At 45.3% G+C, this 23,533-nt stretch overlaps 1 protein-coding gene across 1 annotated transcript in view; it reads left to right on the forward strand.

Moving 5' to 3' along the window:
- The window catches only part of LOC109875971 (prolactin receptor-like), a 59,149-nt gene extending 50,073 nt beyond the window's left edge, over positions 1-9,076 (forward strand). Inside the window, exon 9 of the mRNA XM_031823950.1 lies at positions 1,723-9,076. Coding sequence (XP_031679810.1) covers positions 1,723-2,427 — 705 coding nt within the window. The 3' untranslated portion in view covers positions 2,428-9,076. The remainder of the gene's footprint in view (positions 1-1,722) is intronic.
- Positions 9,077-23,533: the final 14,457 nt, after the last annotated feature.

Consider the following 23,533-nt stretch of genomic DNA (forward strand, 5'->3'; position numbering starts at 1 on the left):
TCTCTATCCCCTTCCTATCTTCTCTATCCCCTCCCCTTCCTATCTTTTCTAAGCCCTCCCCTTCCTATCTTCTTTATCCCCTCCCCTTCATATCTTCTCTATCCACTCCTTCTCTATCCCCTCCCCTTACTATCTTCTCTATCCACTCCTTCTCTATCCCCTCCCCTTACTATCTTCTCTATCCACTCCTTCTCTATCCCCTCCCCTTACTATCTTCTCTATCCACTCCTTCTCTATCCCCTCCCCTTCCTATCTTCTCTATCCACTCCTTCTCTATCCCCTCCCCTTCCTATCTTCTCTATCCACTCCCTCTCTATCCCCTCCCCTTACTATCTTCTCTATCCACTCCTTCTCTATCCCCTCCCCTTCCTATCTTCTCTAACTCCTCCTCTTCCTATCTTCTCTAACCCCTCCCCTTCCTATCTTCTCTAACCCCTCCCCTTCCTATCTTCTCTGTCCCCTTCCTATCTTCTCTAATCCCTGTCCTATCTTCTCTGTCCCCTCCCCTTCCTATCTTCTCTGTCCCCTTCCTATTTTCTCTAATCCCTCCCCTTCCTATCTTCTCTGTCCCCTCCCCTTCCTATCTTCTCTATCCCCTCCCCTTCCTATCTTCTCTATCCCCTCCCCTTCCTATCTTTTATAACCCCTCCCTTTCCTAACTTCTCTGTCCCCTTCCTATCTTCTCTGTCCCCTTCCTATCTTCTCTAACCCTCCCCTTCCTAACTTCTCTGCCCCCTTCCTATCTTCTCTGTCCCCTCCCCTTCCTATCTTCTCTGTCCCCTTCCTATTTTCTCTAATCCCTCCCCTTCCTATCTTCTCTGTCCCCTCCCCTTCCTATCTTCTCTATCCCCTCCCCTTCCTATCTTCTCTATCCCCTCCCCTTCCTATCTTTTATAACCCCTCCCTTTCCTAACTTCTCTGTCCCCTTCCTATCTTCTCTGTCCCCTTCCTATCTTCTCTAACCCTCCCCTTCCTAACTTCTCTGCCCCCTTCCTATCTTCTCTAATCACTCCCCTTCCTATGTTCTCTGCCCCCTTCCTATATTCTCTAACCCTCCCCTTCCTATCTTCTCTAACCCCTCCCCTTCCTATCTTCTCTGTCCCCTTCCTATCTTCTCTATCCCCTCCCCTTCCTATCTTCTCTGTCCCCTTCCTATCTTCTCTATCCCCTCCCCGTCCTATCTTCTCTATCCCCTTCCTATTTTCTCTATCACCTCCCCTTCCTATCTTCTCTAACCCCTCCCCTTCCTATCTTCTCTGTCCCCTTCCTATCTTCTCTATCCCCTCCCCTTCCTATCTTCTCTGTCCCCTGCCTATCTTCTCTATCCCCTCCCCTTCCTATCTTCTCTGTCCCCTGCCTATCTTCTCTATCCCCTCCCCTTCCTATCTTCTTTGTCCCCTTCCTATTTTCTCTATCCCCTCCCCTTCCTATCTTCTCTGTCCCCTTCCTATCTTCTCTAACCCTCCCCTTCCTATCTTCTCTAACCCCTCCCCTTCCTATCTTCTCTGTCCCCTTCCTATCTTCTCTATCCCCTCCCCTTCCTATCTTCTCTACCCCCTCCCCTTCCTATCTTCTCTATCCCCTCCCCTTCCTATCTTCTCTATCCCCTCCTCTTCGTATCTTTTCTAACCCCTCCTCTTCCCATCTTCTCTATCCCCTCACCTTCCTTTCTCCTTTTCTCCTCCCTCCTTCTCATCTTTCTCCTCCTCCCTTCTCTCTCAGAAAGGGGGCTTTGATGAGATCAACCGTCATTTCATCTCCTTCCATGGCTATAAGCCCCCAAGCTACAGCGAGGAGGAGGCCTGGGACTCTGTCAGCATGGATGACAACCAGTCTCTCCAGGCTCCCCCGGGGGCCCTAGCAGTCTGGAAGGAGGATTATGATATGGCCATCCACAGCCAACTACTGGTCCAGACAACCTCCAGCCACGCCCCTTATACACCAGTCCCCGCCCCTTACTGCCAGGCTCCAGTGGAAGCCTTCCCGACCCCGTGGGAATGGCCAACAGCAAACCCCGACCAGCCGGAGCTTCTGGCCTTCCCGGGCACTGACTACAGCATGATGGTGGATCCCACCCCCGTCCCGCCTACGGACCAGCAGGCCCCACCCCCATCATCCACCCAGGACTTCTACACGTGCGTGAACGTGCTGGGTGACAACGGACAAGTGCATCTGGTGCCCTGCCTGCCCAACCACCTGAAACACAGCCCCTACGTACATCTGGAGGAGGAGCTAGAGGAAGGAGGGCTGGAGAAGAGCAGCCAGTTAGATGACTACCTGGCTAAGAAGATGGAGGCAGTAGCCAACGGGAGTGCTCCGGGAGAGACAGTGGTAGAGACAGAGGTGGAGACAGAGAGTGTGGAGCAGAGTGAAGTGGCTGTGCCTTTACTGCCTGAAACCACTGGCACACAGGGCAACATGGTGTGACCAGTTAGCACACATACTCACTCACACACACACACACACACACTCTCACACACACACACACACACACACACACACACACACACACACACACACACACACACACACACACACACACACACACACACACACACACACACACACACACACACACACACAGGAATTACTCCAGGCTAAAATGAGGATGTTAACTCATGGATGGACCTTTGAATATACCTACTTAATATACTAACATAATGATGTGTTTTTGAGAGTGCACCGGCCTGGGACATGAGTCCTCTGTGTCTATCCCCCCTCCCCCTTGCCTGCCAAATGACAGTGACACTGCTGGACAGACACTGCTGCCACCTCAATTCACTGCTGATATGGCAGGGACCATGTTCTGACTACATTCTCTCTGCAGGGAATCAGAGATGCAGCATTTGACTGTGAGGTTTTCTTTCAGAGCAGAGCCGAGGTCGGGATACAAGATGGATTCCCAGAAAATCTGACAAGATGGAAAAAAAACATAAACTTGCAAAGTGTCTTGAACAATAACAATAGATTCTCCATAGAACTGCAACTGTTGTTGTGTGGACTGAGTCACTGAAAGGTCAATATACTCACCTGTTCTTCGGTCCAATCTTGTTAGATAATAATGCCTGCGAACTCTCTTGTTGTTGGATGTAGAATTAATGACCAACCACTCTGTGAAAGACGCTTCGATTTTTAACAGTCAGGTTTTAGGGCTCTGTGAAAAGTTTGACGAATGCAAGAATAGCAGTTGTACTTCACTGAGACCAGTCATAGCCGTTCTGAGGCCCTGGCAGAAGTTAGCCTGCATTTAGAGAACAGTGGAGCACACCAAAGATCTGAACACCCAGACCAAGAGAGCAGTACACTTCTTCAAATATAAATGTATTTTTAGAGAGAAATTATTGTAATTATTAGAATGAATGAATTACAGAGGAAATACTTTAATATATCAAATGCACTATTGACGAGAAATATAACGAGGCAATGTTATAATAATAATAATAATGATAACAGTAAAGTACACTTAGAAAGTGAACTGTCTGGGTTCAATCCATGAACTAAATCCCAGATTTAACTGTATGCTTCATACTCAGGAACACAACCAAGCATACAGTAGGAAGTCAACCCAGTAAAGGTGCAGTCTACTTTCAGTCCCGTGTGACGGCACAACCAAGCATACAGTAGGAAGTCAACCCAGTAAAGGTGCAGTCTACTTTCAGTCCTGTGTGACGGCACAACCAAGCATACAGTAGGAAGTCAACCCAGTAAAGGTGCAGTCTACTTTCAGTCCCGTGTGACGGCACAACCAAGCATACAGTAGGAAGTCAACCCAGTAAAGGTGCAATCTACTTTCAGTCCCGTGTGACGGCACAACCAAGCATACAGTAGGAAGTCAACCCAGTAAAGGTGCAATCTACTTTCAGTCCCGTGTGACGGCACAACCAAGCATACAGTAGGAAGTCAACCCAGTAAAGGTGCAGTCTACTTTCAGTCCCGTGTGACGGCACAACCAAGCATACAGTAGGAAGTCAACCCAGTAAAGGTGCAGTCTACTTTCAGTCCCGTGTGACGGACAACCAAGCATACAGTAGGAAGTCAACCCAGTAAAGGTGCAGTCTACTTTCAGTCCCGTGTGACGGCACAACCAAGCATACAGTAGGAAGTCAACCCAGTAAAGGTGCAGTCTACTTTCAGTCCCGTGTGACGGCACAACCAAGCATACAGTAGGAAGTCAACCCAGTAAAGGTGCAGTCTACTTTCAGTCCCGTGTGACGGCACAACCAAGCATACAGTAGGAAGTCAACCCAGTAAAGGTGCAGTCTACTTTCAGTCCCGTGTGACGGCACAACCAAGCATACAGTAGGATGTCAACCCAGTAAAGGTGCAATCTACTTTCAGTCCCGTGTGACGGCACAACCAAGCATGCAGTAGGAAGTCAACCCAGTAAAGGTGCAGTCTACTTTCAGTCCCGTGTGACGGCACAACCAAGCATACAGTAGGAAGTCAACCCAGTAAAGGTGCAATCTACTTTCAGTCCCGTGTGACGGCACAACCAAGCATACAGTAGGAAGTCAACCCAGTAAAGGTGCAGTCTACTTTCAGTCCCGTGTGACGGCACAACCAAGCATACAGTAGGAAGTCAACCCAGTAAAGGTGCAATCTACTTTCAGTCCCGTGTGACGGCACAACCAAGCATACAGTAGGAAGTCAACCCAGTAAAGGTGCAATCTACTTTCAGTCCCGTGTGACGGCACAACCAAGCATACAGTAGGAAGTCAACCCAGTAAAGGTGCAGTCTACTTTCAGTCCCGTGTGACGGCACAACCAAGCATACAGTAGGAAGTCAACCCAGTAAAGGTGCAGTCTACTTTCAGTCCCGTGTGACGGACAACCAAGCATACAGTAGGAAGTCAACCCAGTAAAGGTGCAGTCTACTTTCAGTCCCGTGTGACGGCACAACCAAGCATACAGTAGGAAGTCAACCCAGTAAAGGTGCAGTCTACTTTCAGTCCCGTGTGACGGCACAACCAAGCATACAGTAGGAAGTCAACCCAGTAAAGGTGCAGTCTACTTTCAGTCCCGTGTGACGGCACAACCAAGCATACAGTAGGAAGTCAACCCAGTAAAGGTGCAGTCTACTTTCAGTCCCGTGTGACGGCACAACCAAGCATACAGTAGGATGTCAACCCAGTAAAGGTGCAATCTACTTTCAGTCCCGTGTGACGGCACAACCAAGCATGCAGTAGGAAGTCAACCCAGTAAAGGTGCAGTCTACTTTCAGTCCCGTGTGACGGCACAACCAAGCATACAGTAGGAAGTCAACCCAGTAAAGGTGCAATCTACTTTCAGTCCCGTGTGACGGCACAACCAAGCATACAGTAGGAAGTCAACCCAGTAAAGGTGCAGTCTACTTTCAGTCCCGTGTGACGGCACAACCAAGCATACAGTAGGAAGTCAACCCAGTAAAGGTGCAATCTACTTTCAGTCCCGTGTGACGGCACAACCAAGCATACAGTAGGAAGTCAACCCAGTAAAGGTGCAGTCTACTTTCAGTCCCGTGTGACGGCACAACCAAGCATACAGTAGGAAGTCAACCCAGTAAAGGTGCAGTCTACTTTCAGTCCCGTGTGACGGCACAACCAAGCATACAGTAGGATGTCAACCCAGTAAAGGTGCAGTCTACTTTCAGTCCCGTGTGACGGCACAACCAAGCATACAGTAGGAAGTCAACCCAGTAAAGGTGCAGTCTACTTTCAGTCCCGTGTGACGGCACAACCAAGCATACAGTAGGAAGTCAACCCAGTAAAGGTGCAGTCTACTTTCAGTCCCGTGTGACGGCACAACCAAGCATACAGTAGGAAGTCAACCCAGTAAAGGTGCAGTCTACTTTCAGTCCCGTGTGACGGCACAACCAAGCATACAGTAGGAAGTCAACCCAGTAAAGGTGCAGTCTACTTTCAGTCCCGTGTGACGGCACAACCAAGCAAACAGTAGGAAGTCAACCCAGTAAAGGTGCAGTCTACTTTCAGTCCCGTGTGACGGCACAACCAAGCATACAGTAGGAAGTCAACCCAGTAAAGGTGCAATCTACTTTCAGTCCCGTGTGACGGCACAACCAAGCATACAGTAGGAAGTCAACCCAGTAAAGGTGCAATCTACTTTCAGTCCCGTGTGACGGCACAACCAAGCATACAGTAGGAAGTCAACCCAGTAAAGGTGCAGTCTACTTTCAGTCCCGTGTGACGGCACAACCAAGCATACAGTAGGAAGTCAACCCAGTAAAGGTGCAGTCTACTTTCAGTCCCGTGTGACGGCACAACCAAGCATACAGTAGGAAGTCAACCCAGTAAAGGTGCAATCTACTTTCAGTCCCGTGTGACGGCACAACCAAGCATACAGTAGGAAGTCAACCCAGTAAAGGTGCAGTCTACTTTCAGTCCCGTCTGACGGCACAAACATACATACACTCAAAACTTGTTTTCCTTTTCTTGAATTTTTGGTCAGAAATGAAACTACAGATTGCATTTTTTGGTAACATTTATAATTTTCGGTCTGTAAAACAGCCTTCACTATGCAGTGCTACATGTGCTCTGACTATTAACTACATGCTGGATTTGAAAGCACTTATTTACCAGAACATAACACATGCAGCTCTCTCAGGGGAGAAAAGAGAGGAGGCTAAAGAAAAGAGCACTGTGATCATTTGATTGATTTTTACATAGAAAATGAGGTGACCAGACGAGTAGGGAGAAAACACACCTTCTGAAGTGGACAAACAAGGTTAAAGTGTCTAATGTTATGTACAGGAACAAGACATTTTCACCACACCCACATACTTGAGTAGATGTGTTTTTCACAGTGATTTCTTCATGAAATCTTCTTTGACAAGCTTTCCTGGTGAATAGGAGGGCAAGTATGCTATTTAGAAAATGGAGGCTTTTATAATGACAAAAGTAAGACGCTCCCAGTTGCTAGGAAGATAACCTTGAAGGTGTGTGGATGGCAGTCTAATATTTTCAGAGGATTTTTACACTAAATATATGCATTGTTTTCTGAAAGAAACATGGAGAAACAAATAATATGCATCACATGTGAAATAAACCAGTCTCAGAGCATTTGAAATGTCGGGGTACAGTTTAATAACATCGGAAGCAGTTCATTAGCCATTTAACACACTGGATAACGATGATAACACACACAGTACGATATGATGCAACGAGTAGCTTAAATACTTTGTACTAAAACACTGTGTTCCTATTACACTGGCCCTATGGATGGACCTTGGTTAGTCTGTTACACTGGCCCTATGGATGGACCTTGGTTAGTCTGTTACACTGGCCCTGTGGATGGACCTTGGTTAGTCTGAAACACTGGCCCTGTGGATGGACCTTGGTTAGTCTGTTACACTGGCCCTGTGGATGGACCTTGGTTAGTCTGTTACACTGGCCCTGTGGATGGACCTTGGTTAGTCTGTTACACTGGCCCTGTGGATGGACCTTGGTTAGTCTGAAACACTGGCCCTGTGGATGGACCTTGGTTAGTCTGTTACACTGGCCCTGTGGATTGACCTTGGTTAGTCTGAAACACTGACCCTGTGGATGGACCTTGGTTTGTCTGTTACACTGGCCCTGTGGATGGACCTTGGTTAGTCTGTTACACTGGCCCTGTGGATGGTCCTTGGTTAGTCTGAAACACTGGCCCTGTGGATGGACCTTGGTTAGTCTGAAACACTGGCCCTGTGGATGGACCTTGGTTAGTCTGAAACACTGGCCCTGTGGATGGACCTTGGTTAGTCTGTTACACTGGCCCTGTGGATTGACCTTGGTTAGTCTGAAACACTGACCCTGTGGATGGACCTTGGTTAGTCTGAAACACTGGCCCTGTGGATTGACCTTGGTTAGTCTGTTACACTGGCCCTGTGGATGGACCTTGGTTAGTCTGAAACACTGGCCCTGTGGATTGACCTTGGTTAGTCTGTTACACTGGCCCTGTGGATTGACCTTGGTTAGTCTGAAACACTGACCCTGTGGATGGACCTTGGTTAGTCTGAAACACTGACCCTGTGGATTGACCTTGGTTAGTCTGTTACACTGGCCCTGTGGATTGACCTTGGTTAGTCTGAAACACTGACCCTGTGGATGGACCTTGGTTAGTCTGAAACACTGGCCCTGTGGATTGACCTTGGTTAGTCTGTTACACTGGCCCTGTGGATGGACCTTGGTTAGTCTGAAACACTGGCCCTGTGGATTGACCTTGGTTAGTCTGTTACACTGGCCCTGTGGATTGACCTTGGTTAGTCTGAAACACTGACCCTGTGGATGGACCTTGGTTAGTCTGAAACACTGACCCTGTGGATTGACCTTGGTTAGTCTGTTACACTGGCCCTGTGGATTGACCTTGGTTAGTCTGAAACACTGACCCTGTGGATGGACCTTGGTTAGTCTGAAACACTGACCCTGTGGATGGACCTTGGTTAGTCTGAAACACTGACCCTGTGGATGGACCTTGGTTAGTCTGAAACACTGACCCTGTGGATGGACCTTGGTCAGTCTGTTTTACGTGTTGGTACATTTTTAAGGTTTAAATTATGTTTTTAATGTCTCTCTCTTGGTTTTTCTCGCTCCCCCCCTCTCTATGAAGTCAGGTGGTTTCTCTACCATCAGTAGTCCTGTACAGTGCTTTTCTCTGTGTTGTCATACTGTTCTGTTCACTGTTGTACTCTGCTGTGCCGCTTCAAGTTTGTGCCTTGACTTGACTGTGTGGAACTCTCCTGTCCTTATAAGTGCTCACACTGGTAGACTGAAATTATATATTTTTCTAACGAGATAGACACACACACACACACACACACACACACACACACAGACAGACACACACACACACACACACACACACGCACACACACACAGACACACACAGACACACACACAGACACACACAAACACACGATAACACAGACAACAGCGGTATTTGTGAAGGCCATATAGGACACGTAGAAGCAGTCAGGTCAAATTGTTTCTGTTCTGTACATTGGATGCGGTGGGGTGGGTGAGTTATGTTGTTTGTTTTGGAAGCTATGTCCCCTGCTGCAAGATCTTTCCCATGCAGTGAATAAAGCCTACTGCTGACCTGTCTCCACTTCAGCCTCGTCCATTCTCCTGAACACTCTCACACACGGACACACCACTACCTCTGATCGACTCTGGCAGGAATTCCCTAGTAGCGAGTGTTGCACTTCACTGAAAGCTAAAATAACCATCATCTATCGCAGCTGGGATTCAAATATTTAAAGGGCAGATGCGATTCCACGTCATTATCCAATGAAAATGTCAGTGAAATGCCAACCTGTCGACAGAAAACTGTATGTGTGTCTCTCTCTGTATTTGTGTGTGTGTGCGTGTGTGTGTACTGTACCAGTCAAAAGTTTGGACACACCTACTCATTCAAGGGTTTTTCTTTATTTTACTAATTTCTAAGAAGTAGAATAATAGACATCAAAACTATGAAATAATACATATGGAATCATGTAGTAACCAAAAAAAGTTTTAACAAATCCAAATATATTTGAGATTCTACAAAGTAACCACCCTTTGCCTTGATGACAGCTTTGCACACTCTAGGCATTCTCTCAACCAGCTTCATGAGGTAGTCACCTGGAATGCATTTGGTCTCCGTGAAGTTGTGGCCCATCTGCGGTGGGGCTGGGATCCTTACTTGGGTATCTTCACAGATGGATCAAAGGATCCAGGCAGTGGGAGAGCAGGGTTTGTTTCGGATATACTAGGGGAGGTGGCTGTCTGATGGAGTTTCAGTCTTCTCTGCTGAAATGCTAGCACTAGTGTGGAATTGGGGCCTAAAATAGTAATTTTGTGTTCAGACTGCTGCCAGCCTGGTTGCACTGAAAGAAGGGAAGTTAAAGGCACACCAAGACCTGATAATAGATATGTTGATGGTTCTTCATAGGGTGAGGCAGAAAGGGTGTAAAGTACAGAACCAAAGTTTGGACTCACCTACACACCTCATTCCAGGGTTTTTCTCTATTTGTAATATTTTCTACATTATAGAATAATAGTGAACACATCAAAACTATGAAATAACACATATGGAATCATGTTGTAACCAAAAAAGTGATAAACAAATCAAATCGATTGATTTAGATTCTTCAAAGTAGCCACCCTTTGCCTTGATGACAGCTTTGCACACTCTTGGCATTCTCTCAACCAGCTTCATGAGTTAGTCACCTGGAATGCATTTCAATTAACAGGTGTGCCTTGTTAAATGTCTTTCCTTCTTAAAGCATTTGAGCCAATCAGTTGTGTTGTGACAAGGTAGGGGTGGTATACAGAAGATGGCCCTATTTGGTAAAAGACCAAGTCCAAATTATGGCAAGAACAGCTCAAATAAGCAAAGAAAAATTATAGTCTATCATTACTTTAAGACATTAAGGTCAGTCAATATGGAAAATATCAAGAACTTTTAAAGTTTCTTCAAGTGCAGTTGCAAAATACATCAAGTGCTATGATGAGGACTGCCACAGGAATGGAAGACCTGCTGCAGAGGATAAATTCCTTAGAGTTACCAGCCAAATAAATGCTTCACAGAGTTCAATGAACAGACACATCTCAACATCAACTGTTCAGAGAAGACTGTGAATCAGGCCTTCATGGTCGAATTGCTGCAAAGAAACCACTACTAAAGGACACCAAAAGGTGAAGAGACTTGCTTGGGCTAAGAAACACGAGCAATGGACATTAGACCGGTGGAAATTTGACATTTGGTCTGATGAATCCAAATTTGAGATTTTTAGTTCCAACCGCTGTCTTTGTGAGATGCAGAGTACATGTGTGGTTCTCACCGTAAAGCATGGTGAAGGAGGTGTGATGGTGTGGGGGTGCTTTGCAAGTGACACTGTCTGTGATTTATTTAGAATTCAAGGCACACTTAACCAGCATGGCTACCACAGCATTCTGCAGCGACATGCCATCCCATCTGGTTTGCGCTTACTGAGACTATAATTTGTTTTTCAACAGGACAATAACCCAAACACACCTCCAGGCTGTGTAAAAGCTATTTGACCAAGATGGAGAGTGGTGGAGTGCTGCATCAGATGACCTGGCCTCCACAATCACCCAACCACAACCCAATTGAGATGGTGTGAGATGAGTTGGACCGCAGAGTGAGTGTGACGACCCTCCCACTCTGTCTGCCGTATTCTGTCTGTTCTTGTTTCCTTATTAGGATGCCGGTGGGTGGAGTTGGGAGGGTCGTCAGCTTCATGGGAAACACCTGGGCCATGTGTCTCCCAGGATAAATATACCTCTTCCACATTCATGGAAGAGACTCTCTCCATGCAGACACCTTTGTAGATTGTGTTGTGGTTCTTGGTGGCCTTTTGTTTGTTTGCTTTGGCACCTTTCAACACCCTGCATTATCACATTCATGCATGCAAAACATTCACTTACACTACTGATTACTGATTACACACACCATTGTATATTTTCCTTAGTTGCTTTAGTTAATAAATATATATTTTGTTACTCCTTATCTCCACGTTGTCTCCCTTTGTTACGGGCTTGAGCCGGTTCGTGACAAGTGGGAGCTCATCCGGGATCTTTGAACTATTGGTTTGGGAGACCGTGGAGGTACGTGTTTGGTTTGCATATTGAGTTTGATAGGCCCAGTATTGGTTGTCTTTGTTGTTTGGTTTGTGTGCTGCGTTGGAGAGAGAATGGTTAGTTTCCAGGCCCTGCCTAGCCTGGAAACTCTTGTTCTACTTTCTGTTGGGAAGTCAGTCTGAGGAGGTGAGTAAATCGGCTGTGTACCTCAGGAGATTTGTGTAGGGTAGTGGAACTTGCTACCCGGAGCTATAGCCTTTTTCCCCTGATAGGCTTAGCGACGTGTTTAAATTTTGGACATGTTGGACATGGTTAAATGTTTGTTATTTTTGTGTGGTGTCTGTGGACTGAGCAGTTGTCTCGGGGGCACATCCGTGGCTTGGTGGAATTTGCCAGCATGCTGGGGAGTTCTATTTCCTTGCCAGCGGGCTACAGTGCGTAAATACCCACCGCAAATCTGCACGAAGACTAGGGTTGAGTTATTGTAGGTTTTGGGGAAGCTCCGTATCTCATCTCTCTTCTGTGGTGCTCAGGGTGATTGTCATTTCTCTGGTTGTGGTCTGATGTGCTCAGCAGAGGGGTTGAGCAAGATTATTTACTTATGACTATGGTGTCTCATGTATACAAGTTCATTCGCTTTCCATCAGAGGACCTGTTAGAATTATGTACTAAAGAACAGCCGTTGAAGATCGCTGAACACTACAAGGTTAAATGATTGAAATTAGTGAAATTCTGTTTCGTTGGCAGTGACTATGAATCGTTGGAAGTGACTATGAATCGTTGGGAGTTGTAAAAATTAAGAAGGACCCTGATGTTCTTTTCGTTGGAGTTTGTAGCTGTTGGTCTTTTGTGCCATGTTTCTGAATGTTTACGTGACTGACCATTGTTTCGGGTTGTCATGTTCTATCTTTCCTGTCTGTTCCCTCCTGGTCTTGTGTTCTTCCCTCTTAAATATTGCTTCCTATGCACAAAGGTTGCTGAGGTCTGGGGAGGAGGTTGGTTGGTTCAGGTGGAGGTGTGAACACATAACCCCTCATAATGTCTGTTCCTTCCTGGTCGTGTTCTTCTTTCCTCTTAAATATTGCTTCCTATGCACAAAGGTTGCTGAGGTCTGGGGAGGAGGAGGTTGGTTGGTGCAGGTGGAGGTGTGAACACATAACCCCTCGTCAATTTGGGACGCAGAGGCTGTGTCAATTTGGGACGCAGAGGCTGTGTCAATTTGGGACGCAGAGGCTGTGTCAATTTGGGACGCAGAGGCTGTGTCAATTTGGGACGCAGAGGCTGTGTCAATTTGGGACGCAGAGGCTGTGTCAATTTGGGACGCAGAGGCTGTGTCAATTTGGGACGCAGAGGCTGTGTCAATTTGGGACGCAGAGGCTGTGTCAATTTGGGACGCAGAGGCTGGTATGATGTTCCGGGGTCCTTGTTGGTCCCCGGTTTTATGGGGGGGAATGTGACGACCCTCCCACTCTGTCTGCCGTATTCTGTCTGTTCTTGTTTCCTTATTAGGATGCCGGTGGGTGGAGTTGGGAGGGTCGTCAGCTTCATGGGAAACACCTGGGCCATGTGTCTCCCAGGATAAATATACCTCTTCCACATTCATGGAAGAGACTCTCTCCATGCAGACACCTTTGTAGATTGTGTTGTGGTTCTTGGTGGCCTTTTGTTTGTTTGCTTTGGCACCTTTCAACACCCTGCATTATCACATTCATGCAAAACACTCACTTACACTACTGATTACTGATTACACACACCATTGTATATTTTCCTTAGTTGCTTTAGTTAATAAATATATATTTTGTTACTCCTTATCTCCACGTTGTCTCCCTTTGTTACGGGCTTTGAGCCGGTTCGTGACATGAGGGAAAAGCAGCCAACAAGTGCTCAGCATATGTGGGAACTCCTTCAAAACTGTTGGAAAAGGGGGTTCCGGTGACACAACTTAGGAATGGCTGCCTAGTTTTTCACACTGCACATCGGTTGGGTATCCCCCCCACCCTAAATTCAAGTATTTACTCTGAGCATTGTAATAACTTACGCAAAATGGAAAGGGGAAAATAGGAAAAGGTCGCGGAGCTACAGCAACAGCCCGTAACAAGACAGCAGAAGATATAATCGTTGATGAACCCGAGATGGCTAATGCCAGCGCAAATAAGATAGCAGCAGCAAAAGAACTCTCATTTCGTGAGGTGATAAAGGAGGCATTGCGCGAGGCGCTCACAGGCTTACGAGAGGAACTTCGAGAAGATGTAAGAAAATAACTAAATGAGTTCAAGAAGGACATTAACCAGAAACTTGGAGAAAACAAAGAAGAACTTCACAGCATATCTACAAGAATGGGTTTTAGGAATTTTAGGAATAATGACTAAACAATATCCCCATTTTAAATAGAACTGTAACTAAGTAAACTTATACTCTGTTTTATTATATCTGATTAACAATATGAATTCATAAGTGAGGGATTGTGGAGCCTGAAACAGGGGGTAATAAATACCATTCCAGCCAGGTTGGAGAAGATTGGAAGTTTTTTTTTTAAGTAAGCAGAAAGGGTAATTAACCTATGCTTGAACCGACTCCACTTAGCTCTGGAATGTTTAGATAAGGCAGTATGTGTCTTCTTAGGTTTTCCATTAGCTGGAACTGTCTGCTGAATAGTGATGGATGAAAACTTCGGAAGGTTTATCTCTAATGAACTTTTGAACTGTTGGGAGAAAGAATACCTATGACGTCATAATTTGTATATAAACTGTTGTTCGTGGTTACATGGCAGTGCGCTCCGAGAATAAATACTATTATCTATTTTTGATAAGACTGGTCTCTGTCTATTTTATACTAATAAAAATCTTACAAATTCTCATAAAATAGACTAAGTGAATTCAATTAATGAAAACATATTGGAATAATGAAATTATACTAACAATGGGAACGCAGAACAGCGCATTGGGCAAACAGACAGATGGAACTCCACAGTCAAGGAAATACTTGAACAGTCACTGAAAAGCCAACACGCACTACAGGTAAAAGTGACAGAACTCGAGGGTTTCTCACGTCGAAACAACATTAGACTTTATAACGTAGTAGAGGGCCAGAAAAAGACTCTATGCCCAAATTCGTGGATGGTCGATTCAAAGACAGACTTGAAGACGACACTGACGACACTGGGAATTGAGAGAGCACACGAGCTCTGGCCCCAAACCCTCTCAGTAGCGCCCCACCAAGACCCATAATAGTACGGTTCCTAAAATTCTCAGTCAAAGAGAAAGTCTTACATGCAACCTGGAAAAATCCTGTTAGATTCCAAGGCAAACGAGTGTTCTTTGATCATGACTAAGCGGGAGAGATACTGAAAAGAAGGAAAGATTACACCCCCATTAAGAAAGCACTTAAAGAGTAGGGTATACGCTTCCAAACACCATTCCCGGCAAAAATGCAGGTATTTCTGGAAAATGGCCCGGTGACATACGAGCATGCAAGACGAGGCGGCTGAGGATCTGAAGTCGAGGGGCATCCCTGTGGAGTATACCGCCAGGAGAAAGGCGAAATCACCGGGGGAAAGACTCGAACAGGCTCTCCTATGGATCGTTGTCGACAAGCAGGGTCATGGAGAAAGAGGGAAACCACCTCGGAGAGAGAACGTTCACATCCGAGAGAGACTCAGGCATTTCCAACGGGAAGGTGGAAGATACTGAATCGGATTTAACCGAATTAATAGTTACCGCGAGCTGTTAAGACGTTGGGTTGTTACGGTTGACATGGCAATAGGTATAATATCTCCCCTATTTTCCCCCCAATGCTGAACAAGGGTGACTGGCCAAATGTGTGTTCTTTATGAACACACTAAGTAGCGTCACGTTAATAACATATATTTTAACTAAGGATTAATGACACATTGACAACGGGGCGACAGAAGGGCATATCGAGGGGAGGATTCATGATATGCAAGCATGACCAATATAGTTTTCACTTGTAATTAACCGATGTGTATAATCGACGAAATAGGCGCCCTTATTATTTGTGACGTCACGCATTTTCATATCTGAGCGAGGGGCCCATCCTGCGGACAAGCTCATCCCCTCATACCCCAGAGGCAAGAGACAGTCCTCTGACATGGGAGTCCAAATACCAAAGTATTATCGCTCTTGAATTTTAGTTCATTTTTAGGCTCAAGATAAGCAGGCAGATATGGTGCACAGGTTTTTAAAATGTATATCGATGCATCATGGGGAATTTAAGGTCATAATAAGTCTCAATGTAAACGGACTGGGGAGTAACATCAAGAGAAGTAAGGTCATAGCAAAGATGAAACGGCAGAGAAGTTGACATACTATTGTGGCAGGAAACTCACTTATCCACACTTGAACACGAGAAACAGTCGATGATAGGATACAGTCGATGATATAGAGTACAGTATATACGTATGCATATGAGATTAATAATGTAGGGTAAGTAACATTATATAAGGTAGCATTGTTTAAAGTGGCTAGTGATATATTTACATCATTTCCCATCAATTCCCATTATTAAAGTGGCTGGAGTTGAGTCAGTGTCAGTGTGTTGGCAGCAGCCACACAGTCTGATGGCCTTGAGATAGAAGCTGTTTTTCAGTCTCTCGGTCCCAGCTTTGATGCACCTGTACTGACCTCGCCACCTGAACACCAGAAACTCCCTTATCCACACCTGAACACGAGAAACTCCCTTATCCACCTGAACACGAGAAACTCCCTTATCCACCTGAACACGAGAAACTCACTTATCCACACCTGAACACGAGAAACTCCCTTATCCACACCTGAACACGAGAAACTCAAGAAAATGAGATATAGGAAAACTTTTTTTCTTCTTACAAAATGGGTAGAAGGGGAGTTGCAATCTTGACACCAAATTCAGTTCATTTAGAGTTTATGTCAGAAATAAAAGACAAGGAGGGTAGATTTATACTTGTTAAATGTAAACTGGATAACAAGGAAGTTACATTATTTAATGTATACGCCCCCCCAGGGAGTGACATGGAAGGAAGGTGTTTCATATAATTACCACAGAAACCTCTGGCACTCTTATCTGTGGAGGGGACTTTAACACAATTCTAAACTCAAAATTGGACAGCACAAATCAAAATAGGAAAATGAGTCTAGTTGCTAAAAAGATCAATAGGATAATGCAGGATCTAGGACTGCTCGATGTATGGCATGACACCCACAAGACCGATAAGGAATATACTTTTTACTCAGCCCGCCACACTGAATACTCCAGGTTAGACTATTTTTTCATGTACAGTGCAGATAGACACAGGCTTAAGGATTGTAGGATCTGGCAGAGCGACTTATCAGATCATAATAGAGTTTACCTCACTCTACACCTTGATAGCAAACCAAGAAATACTCTATGGAGACTTAATACAAGCAGACTGAATGATCCAGCACTCAAGGAATCAATAAAGACAGAAATGAACATCTATCTGGAGAATAATGATAATGGGGCAGTATCTCCTGCTACATTGTGGGATGCAGCTGAGGCGGTAATTAGAGGAAAGATCATAGCCACATCATCTCTCAAGAAAATGATTAAAGCACAGAAACTGCTGAAATTACAGGAAACCCTGTTCTAAGAAACTTAGAACGATCTCATAGTCAATACAAAGACCCTCTTATATTACGAGAGATTCAAAAGGTAAAACAGGAAATTGACCAGATTTATAGAGAGGAAGTAGAGAAAAAGCTCAGGTTCCTGAAACAACGATATTATGAAGCAGGCTCAAAAGCAACCAAATTACTAGCATGGGGAGTCAGGTAACAACAAGCACAGAATACCATTTTCAAAATAAAAGACCCCAAAACAAAGAAAATCACATGCAAATTAGATGAAATACAGAATGCTTTTGAATCATATAACACAAATCTGTACAAGCAACCAGAGAGGGCAGATGCACAGACAATAGAGCATTTTTTTAAAACTCACTTTTTATTTATTTATTTATTTTATTTTACCTTTATTTAACCAGGTAGGCAAGTTGAGAACAAGTTCTCATTTACAATTGCGACCTGGCCAAGATAAAGCAAAGCAGTTCGACAGATAAAACGACACAGAGTTACACATGGAGTAAAAACAAACATACAGTCAATAATGCAGTATAAACAAGTCTATATACAATGTGAGCAAATGAGGTGAGAAGGGAGGTAAAGGCAAAAAAGGCCATGATGGCAAAGTAAATACAATATAGCAAGTAAAATACTGGAATGGTAGTTTTGCAATGGAAGAATGTGCAAAGTAGAAATAAAAAATAATGGGGTGCAAAGGAGCAAAATAAATAAATAAATTAAAATTAAATACAGTTGGGAAAGAGGTAGTTGTTTGGGCTAAATTATAGGTGGGCTATGTACAGGTGCAGTAATCTGTGAGCTGCTCTGACAGTTGGTGCTTAAAGCTAGTGAGGGAGATAAGTGTTTCCAGTTTCAGAGATTTTTGTAGTTCGTTCCAGTCATTGGCAGCAGAGAACTGGAAGGAGAGGCGGCCAAAGAAAGAATTGGTTTTGGGGGTGACTAGAAAGATATACCTGCTGGAGCGTGTGCTACAGGTGGGAGATGCTATGGTGACCAGCGAGCTGAGATAAGGGGGGACTTTACCTAGCAGGGTCTTGTAGATGACATGGAGCCAGTGGGTTTGGCGACGAGTATGAAGCGAGGGCCAGCCAACGAGAGCGTACAGGTCGCAATGGTGGGTAGTATATGGGGCTTTGGTGATAAAACGGATTGCACTGTGATAGACTGCATCCAATTTGTTGAGTAGGGTATTGGAGGCTATTTTGTAAATGACATCGCCAAAGTCAAGGATTGGTAGGATGGTCAGTTTTACAAGGGTATGTTTGGCAGCATGAGTGAAGGATGCTTTGTTGCGAAATAGGAAGCCAATTCTAGATTTAACTTTGGATTGGAGATGTTTGATATGGGTCTGGAAGGAGAGTTTACAGTCTAACCAGACACCTAAGTATTTGTAGTTGTCCACGTATTCTAAGTCAGAGCCGTCCAGAGTAGTGATGTTGGACAGGCGGGTAGGTGCAGGTAGCGATCGGTTGAAGAGCATACATTTAGTTTTACTTGTATTTAAGAGCAATTGGAGGCCACGGAAGGAGAGTTGTATGGCATTGAAGCTTGCCTGGAGGGTTGTTAACACAGTGTCCAAAGAAGGGCCGGAAGTATACAGAATGGTGTCGTCTGCGTAGAGGTGGATCAGGGACTCACCAGCAGCAAGAGCGACCTCATTGATGTATACAGAGAAGAGAGTCGGTCCAAGAATTGAACCCTGTGGCACCCCCATAGAGACTGCCAGAGGTCCGGACAGCAGACCCTCCGATTTGACACACTGAACTCTATCAGAGAAGTAGTTGGTAAACCAGGCGAGGCAATCATTTGAGAAACCAAGGCTGTCGAGTCTGCCGATGAGGATATGGTGATTGACAGAGTCGAAAGCCTTGGCCAGATCAATGAATACGGCTGCACAGTAATGTTTCTTATCGATGGCGGTTAAGATATCGTTTAGGACCTTGAGCGTGGCTGAGGTGCACCCATGACCAGCTCTGAAACCGGATTGCATAGCAGAGAAGGTATGGTGAGATTCGAAATGGTCGGTAATCTGTTTGTTGACTTGGCTTTCGAAGACCTTAGAAAGGCACGGTAGGATAGATATAGGTCTGTAGCAGTTTGGGTCAAGAGTGTCCCCCCCTTTGAAGAGGGGGATGACCGCAGCTGCTTTCCAATCTTTGGGAATCTCAGACGACACGAAAGAGAGGTTGAACAGGCTAGTAATAGGGGTGGCAACAATTTCGGCAGATAATTTTAGAAAGAAAGGGTCCAGATTGTCTAGCCCGGCTGATTTGTAGGGGTCCAGATTTTGCAGCTCTTTCAGAACATCAGCTGAATGGATTTGGGAGAAGGAGAAATGGGGAAGGCTTGGGCGAGTTGCTGTTGGGGGTGCAGTGCTGTTGTCCGGGGTAGGAGTAGCCAGGTGGAAAGCATGGCCAGCCATAGAAAAATGCTTATTGAAATTCTCAATTATGGTGGATTTATCAGTGGTGACAGTATTTCCTATCTTCAGTGCAGTGGGCAGCTGGGAGGTGTTCTTATTCTCCATGGACTTTACAGTGTCCCAGAACTTTTTTGAGTTAGTGTTGCAGGAAGCAAATTTCTGCTTGAAAAAGCTAGCCTTGGCTTTTCTAACTGCCTGTGTATAATGATTTCTAGCTTCCCTGAACAGCTGCATATCACGGGGGCTGTTCGATGCTAATGCAGAACGCCATAGGATGTTTTTGTGTTGGTTAAGGGCAGTCAGGTCTGGGGAGAACCAAGGGCTATATCTGTTCCTGGTTCTAAATTTCTTAAATGGGGCATGTTTATTTAAGTTGGTTAGGAAGGCATTTAAAAAAAATATCCAGGCATCCTCTACTGACGGGATGAGATCAATATCCTTCCAGGATACCCCGGCCAGGTCGATTAGAAAGGCCTGCTCGCAGAAGTGTTTCAGGGAGCGTTTTACAGTGATGAGTGGAGGTCGTTTGACCGCTGACCCATTACGGATGCAGGCAATGAGGCAGTGATCGCTGAGATCTTGGTTGAAGACAGCAGAGGTGTATTTAGAGGGGAAGTTGGTTAGGATGATATCTATGAGGGTGCCCGTGTTTAAGGTTTTGGGGAGGTACCTGGTAGGTTCATTGATTATTTGTGTGAGATTGAGGGCATCAAGTTTAGATTGTAGGATGGCTGGGGTGTTAAGCATGTTCCAGTTTAGGTCGCCTAGCAGCACGAACTCTGAAGATAGATGGGGGGCAATCAGTTCACATATGGTGTCCAGAGCACAGCTGGGGGCAGAGGGTGGTCTATAGCAGGCGGCAACGGTGAGAGACTTGTTTTTAGAGAGGTGGATTTTTAAAAGTAGAAGTTCAAATTGTTTGGGTACAGACCTGGATAGTAGGACAGAACTCTGCAGGCTATCTTTGCAGTAGATTGCAACACCGCCCCCTTTGGCAGTTCTATCTTGTCTGAAAATGTTGTAGTTTGGAATTAAAATGTCTGAGTTTTTGGTGGTCTTCCTAAGCCAGGATTCAGACACAGCTAGAACATCCGGGTTGGCAGAGTGTGCTAAAGCAGTGAATAGAACAAACTTAGGGAGGAGGCTTCTAATGTTAACATGCATGAAACCAAGGCTATTACGGTTACAGAAGTCGTCAAAAGAGAGCGCCTGGGGAATAGGAGTGGAGCTAGGCACTGCAGGGCCTGGATTCACCTCTACATCGCCAGAGGAACATAGGAGGAGTAGAATAAGGGTACGGCTAAAAGCTATGAGAATTGGTCGTCTAGAACGTCTGGAACATAGAGTAAAAGGAGGTTTCTGGGGGCGATAAAATAGCATCAAGGTATAATGTACAGACAAATGTATGGTAGGATGTGAATACAGTGGAGGTAAACCTAGGTATTGAGTGATGAAGAGAGAGATATTGTCTCTAGAAACATCGTTGAAACCAGGAGATGTCATTGCATGTGTGGGTGGTGGAACTAATAGGTTGGATAAGGTATAGTGAGCAGGACTAGAGGCTCTACAGTGAAATAAGCCAATAAACACTAACCAGAACAGAAATGGACAAGACATATTGACATTAAGGAGAGGCATGCTTAGTCGAGTGATCAAAAGGGTCCTGTGAGTGGAGAGGTTGGTTGGTGATTTAGACAGCTAGCTAGGGCATCGGTAGCAAGCTAGCATAGGATGGAGGTCTGTTGTTAGCCACCTCCTGCGCTCCGTCAGTAGATTAGTGGGGTTCCGTGTGGTAGAGGGGATCAATCCAAATCACACAACAACAACAAAAATAAAAACAATAGATATAGTTATAGAGGCCCAAGAAGAAAACATAATAATAATAATAATTAAAAAATAATTAAAAAAATTGTCCGATTGTCTATTCAGATAGCAGCCGGTAAGACAGCTAACGGTTAGCAGGCCGCAGATGGGCGTTCAGGTAACGTCGCGACGGAGGAGCCAGCCGAATAACTCCTTCGGGTAGATAACGTCGGCAGTCCAGTTGTGAAGGCCCGGTGGGGCTCCGCGAAGGCAGCAAAACGGGTCCGGATAGGCGACTGCAGCCCAGGTGCGATTGATGGAACTCAGGAGTGATTGACGGAGCTTGCTAGCTCCGGAACAATTGATGTTTGCTCCGGAATCAACGAAGGCCGATAGTCACACGGATAGCAGCTAGCTAGCTGTGAGATCCGGGCATGAATGTCCAGAGAGCAGTCGAAATCCAGGGACATAGAGAGAAAAATTGGTCCGGTATGCTCCGCTCCGAGCCGCGCTGCGCCGTACAGAACTGGCGATAGACTTTCGAGCCAAAGGATAGCCGATGACCACAAACCGTGGTTAGCTGAACACCAACGACTTGCCAGTAAAGGAGCCAACTAGCTTCTGAACTAGCTTCTGGATTAGCTTCTGGCTAGTTTCAGGCCAGCCTCCTGGCGTTTCTGGCTAGCTTCTTGGAGGATTACAGATCTGAGGTAAATAATACTTTTTTATAAATATACATTGGTGAGGCGGGTTGCAGGAGAGTGTTTTGAAGATGAGTTGATGGAAAATAAAAAATAAAATGTATGTGAAAAAGTTGTAAATATATATATATACAGGACACGACAAGACGAGGACAAAAGACGTCTGAACTGCTATGCCACCTTGGAGCTAAGAGGATCTCCTCTCAATTGGGACAGAGCAACATGATGGACTACCTTGAGAAATATCCACCGAAGAAATGAATAAACAATATCTCAACTAAAAGTAAACAAGTCTCCAGGCCCTGATGGCTTCCCTTCAGAATGGTTCAAGACCTTCAGAGAACAACTAACACCTCTACTTAAGGCCCTGATGGCTTCCATTCAGAAGGGTTAAAGACCTTCAGAGAACAACTAACACCTCTACTTAAGGCCCTGATGGCTTCCCTTCAGAATGGTTCAAGACCTTCAGAGAACAACTAACACCTCTACTTAAGGCCCTGATGGCTTCCCTTCAGAATGGTTCAAGACCTTCAGAGAACAACTAACACCTCTACTTAAGGCCCTGATGGCTTCCCTTCAGAATGGTTCAAGACCTTCAGAGAACAACTAACACCTCTACTTAAGGCCCTGATGGCTTCCCTTCAGAATGGTTCAAGACCTTCAGAGAACAACTAACACCTCTACTTAAGGCCCTGATGGCTTCCCTTGGTTCAAGACCTTCAGAGAACAACTAACACCTCTACTTAAGGCCCTGATGGCTTCCCTTTAGAATGGTTCAAGACCTTCAGAGAACAACTAACACCTCTACTTAAGGCCCTGATGGCTTCCCTTCAGAATGGTTCAAGACCTTCAGAGAACAACTAACACCTCTACTTAAGGCCCTGATGGCTTCCCTTCAGAATGGTTCAAGACCTTCAGAGAACAACTAACTCCTCTACTTAAGGCCCTGATGGCTTCCCTTCAGAATGGTTCAAGACCTTCAGAGAACAACTAACTCCTCTACTTAAGGCCCTGATGGCTTCCCTTCAGAATGGTTCAAGACCTTCAGAGAACAACTAACACCTCTACTTAAGGCCCTGATGGCTTCCCTTCAGAATGGTTCAAGACCTTCAGAGAACAACTAACACCTCTACTTAAGGCCCTGATGGCTTCCCTTCAGAATGGTTAAAGACCTTCAGAGAACAACTAACACCTCTACTTAAGGCCCTGATGGCTTCCCTTCAGAATGGTTCAAGACCTTCAGAGAACAACTAACACCTCTACTTAAGGCCCTGATGGCTTCCATTCAGAAGGGTTAAAGACCTTCAGAGAACAACTAACACCTCTACTTAAGGCCCTGATGGCTTCCCTTCAGAATGGTTCAAGACCTTCAGAGAACAACTAACACCTCTACTTAAGGCCCTGATGGCTTCCCTTCAGAATGGTTCAAGACCTTCAGAGAACAACTAACTCCTC

This window comes from Oncorhynchus kisutch, linkage group LG5 (genome assembly GCF_002021735.2).
Source record: "Oncorhynchus kisutch isolate 150728-3 linkage group LG5, Okis_V2, whole genome shotgun sequence".
Taxonomy (NCBI): Eukaryota; Metazoa; Chordata; class Actinopteri; order Salmoniformes; family Salmonidae; genus Oncorhynchus; species Oncorhynchus kisutch.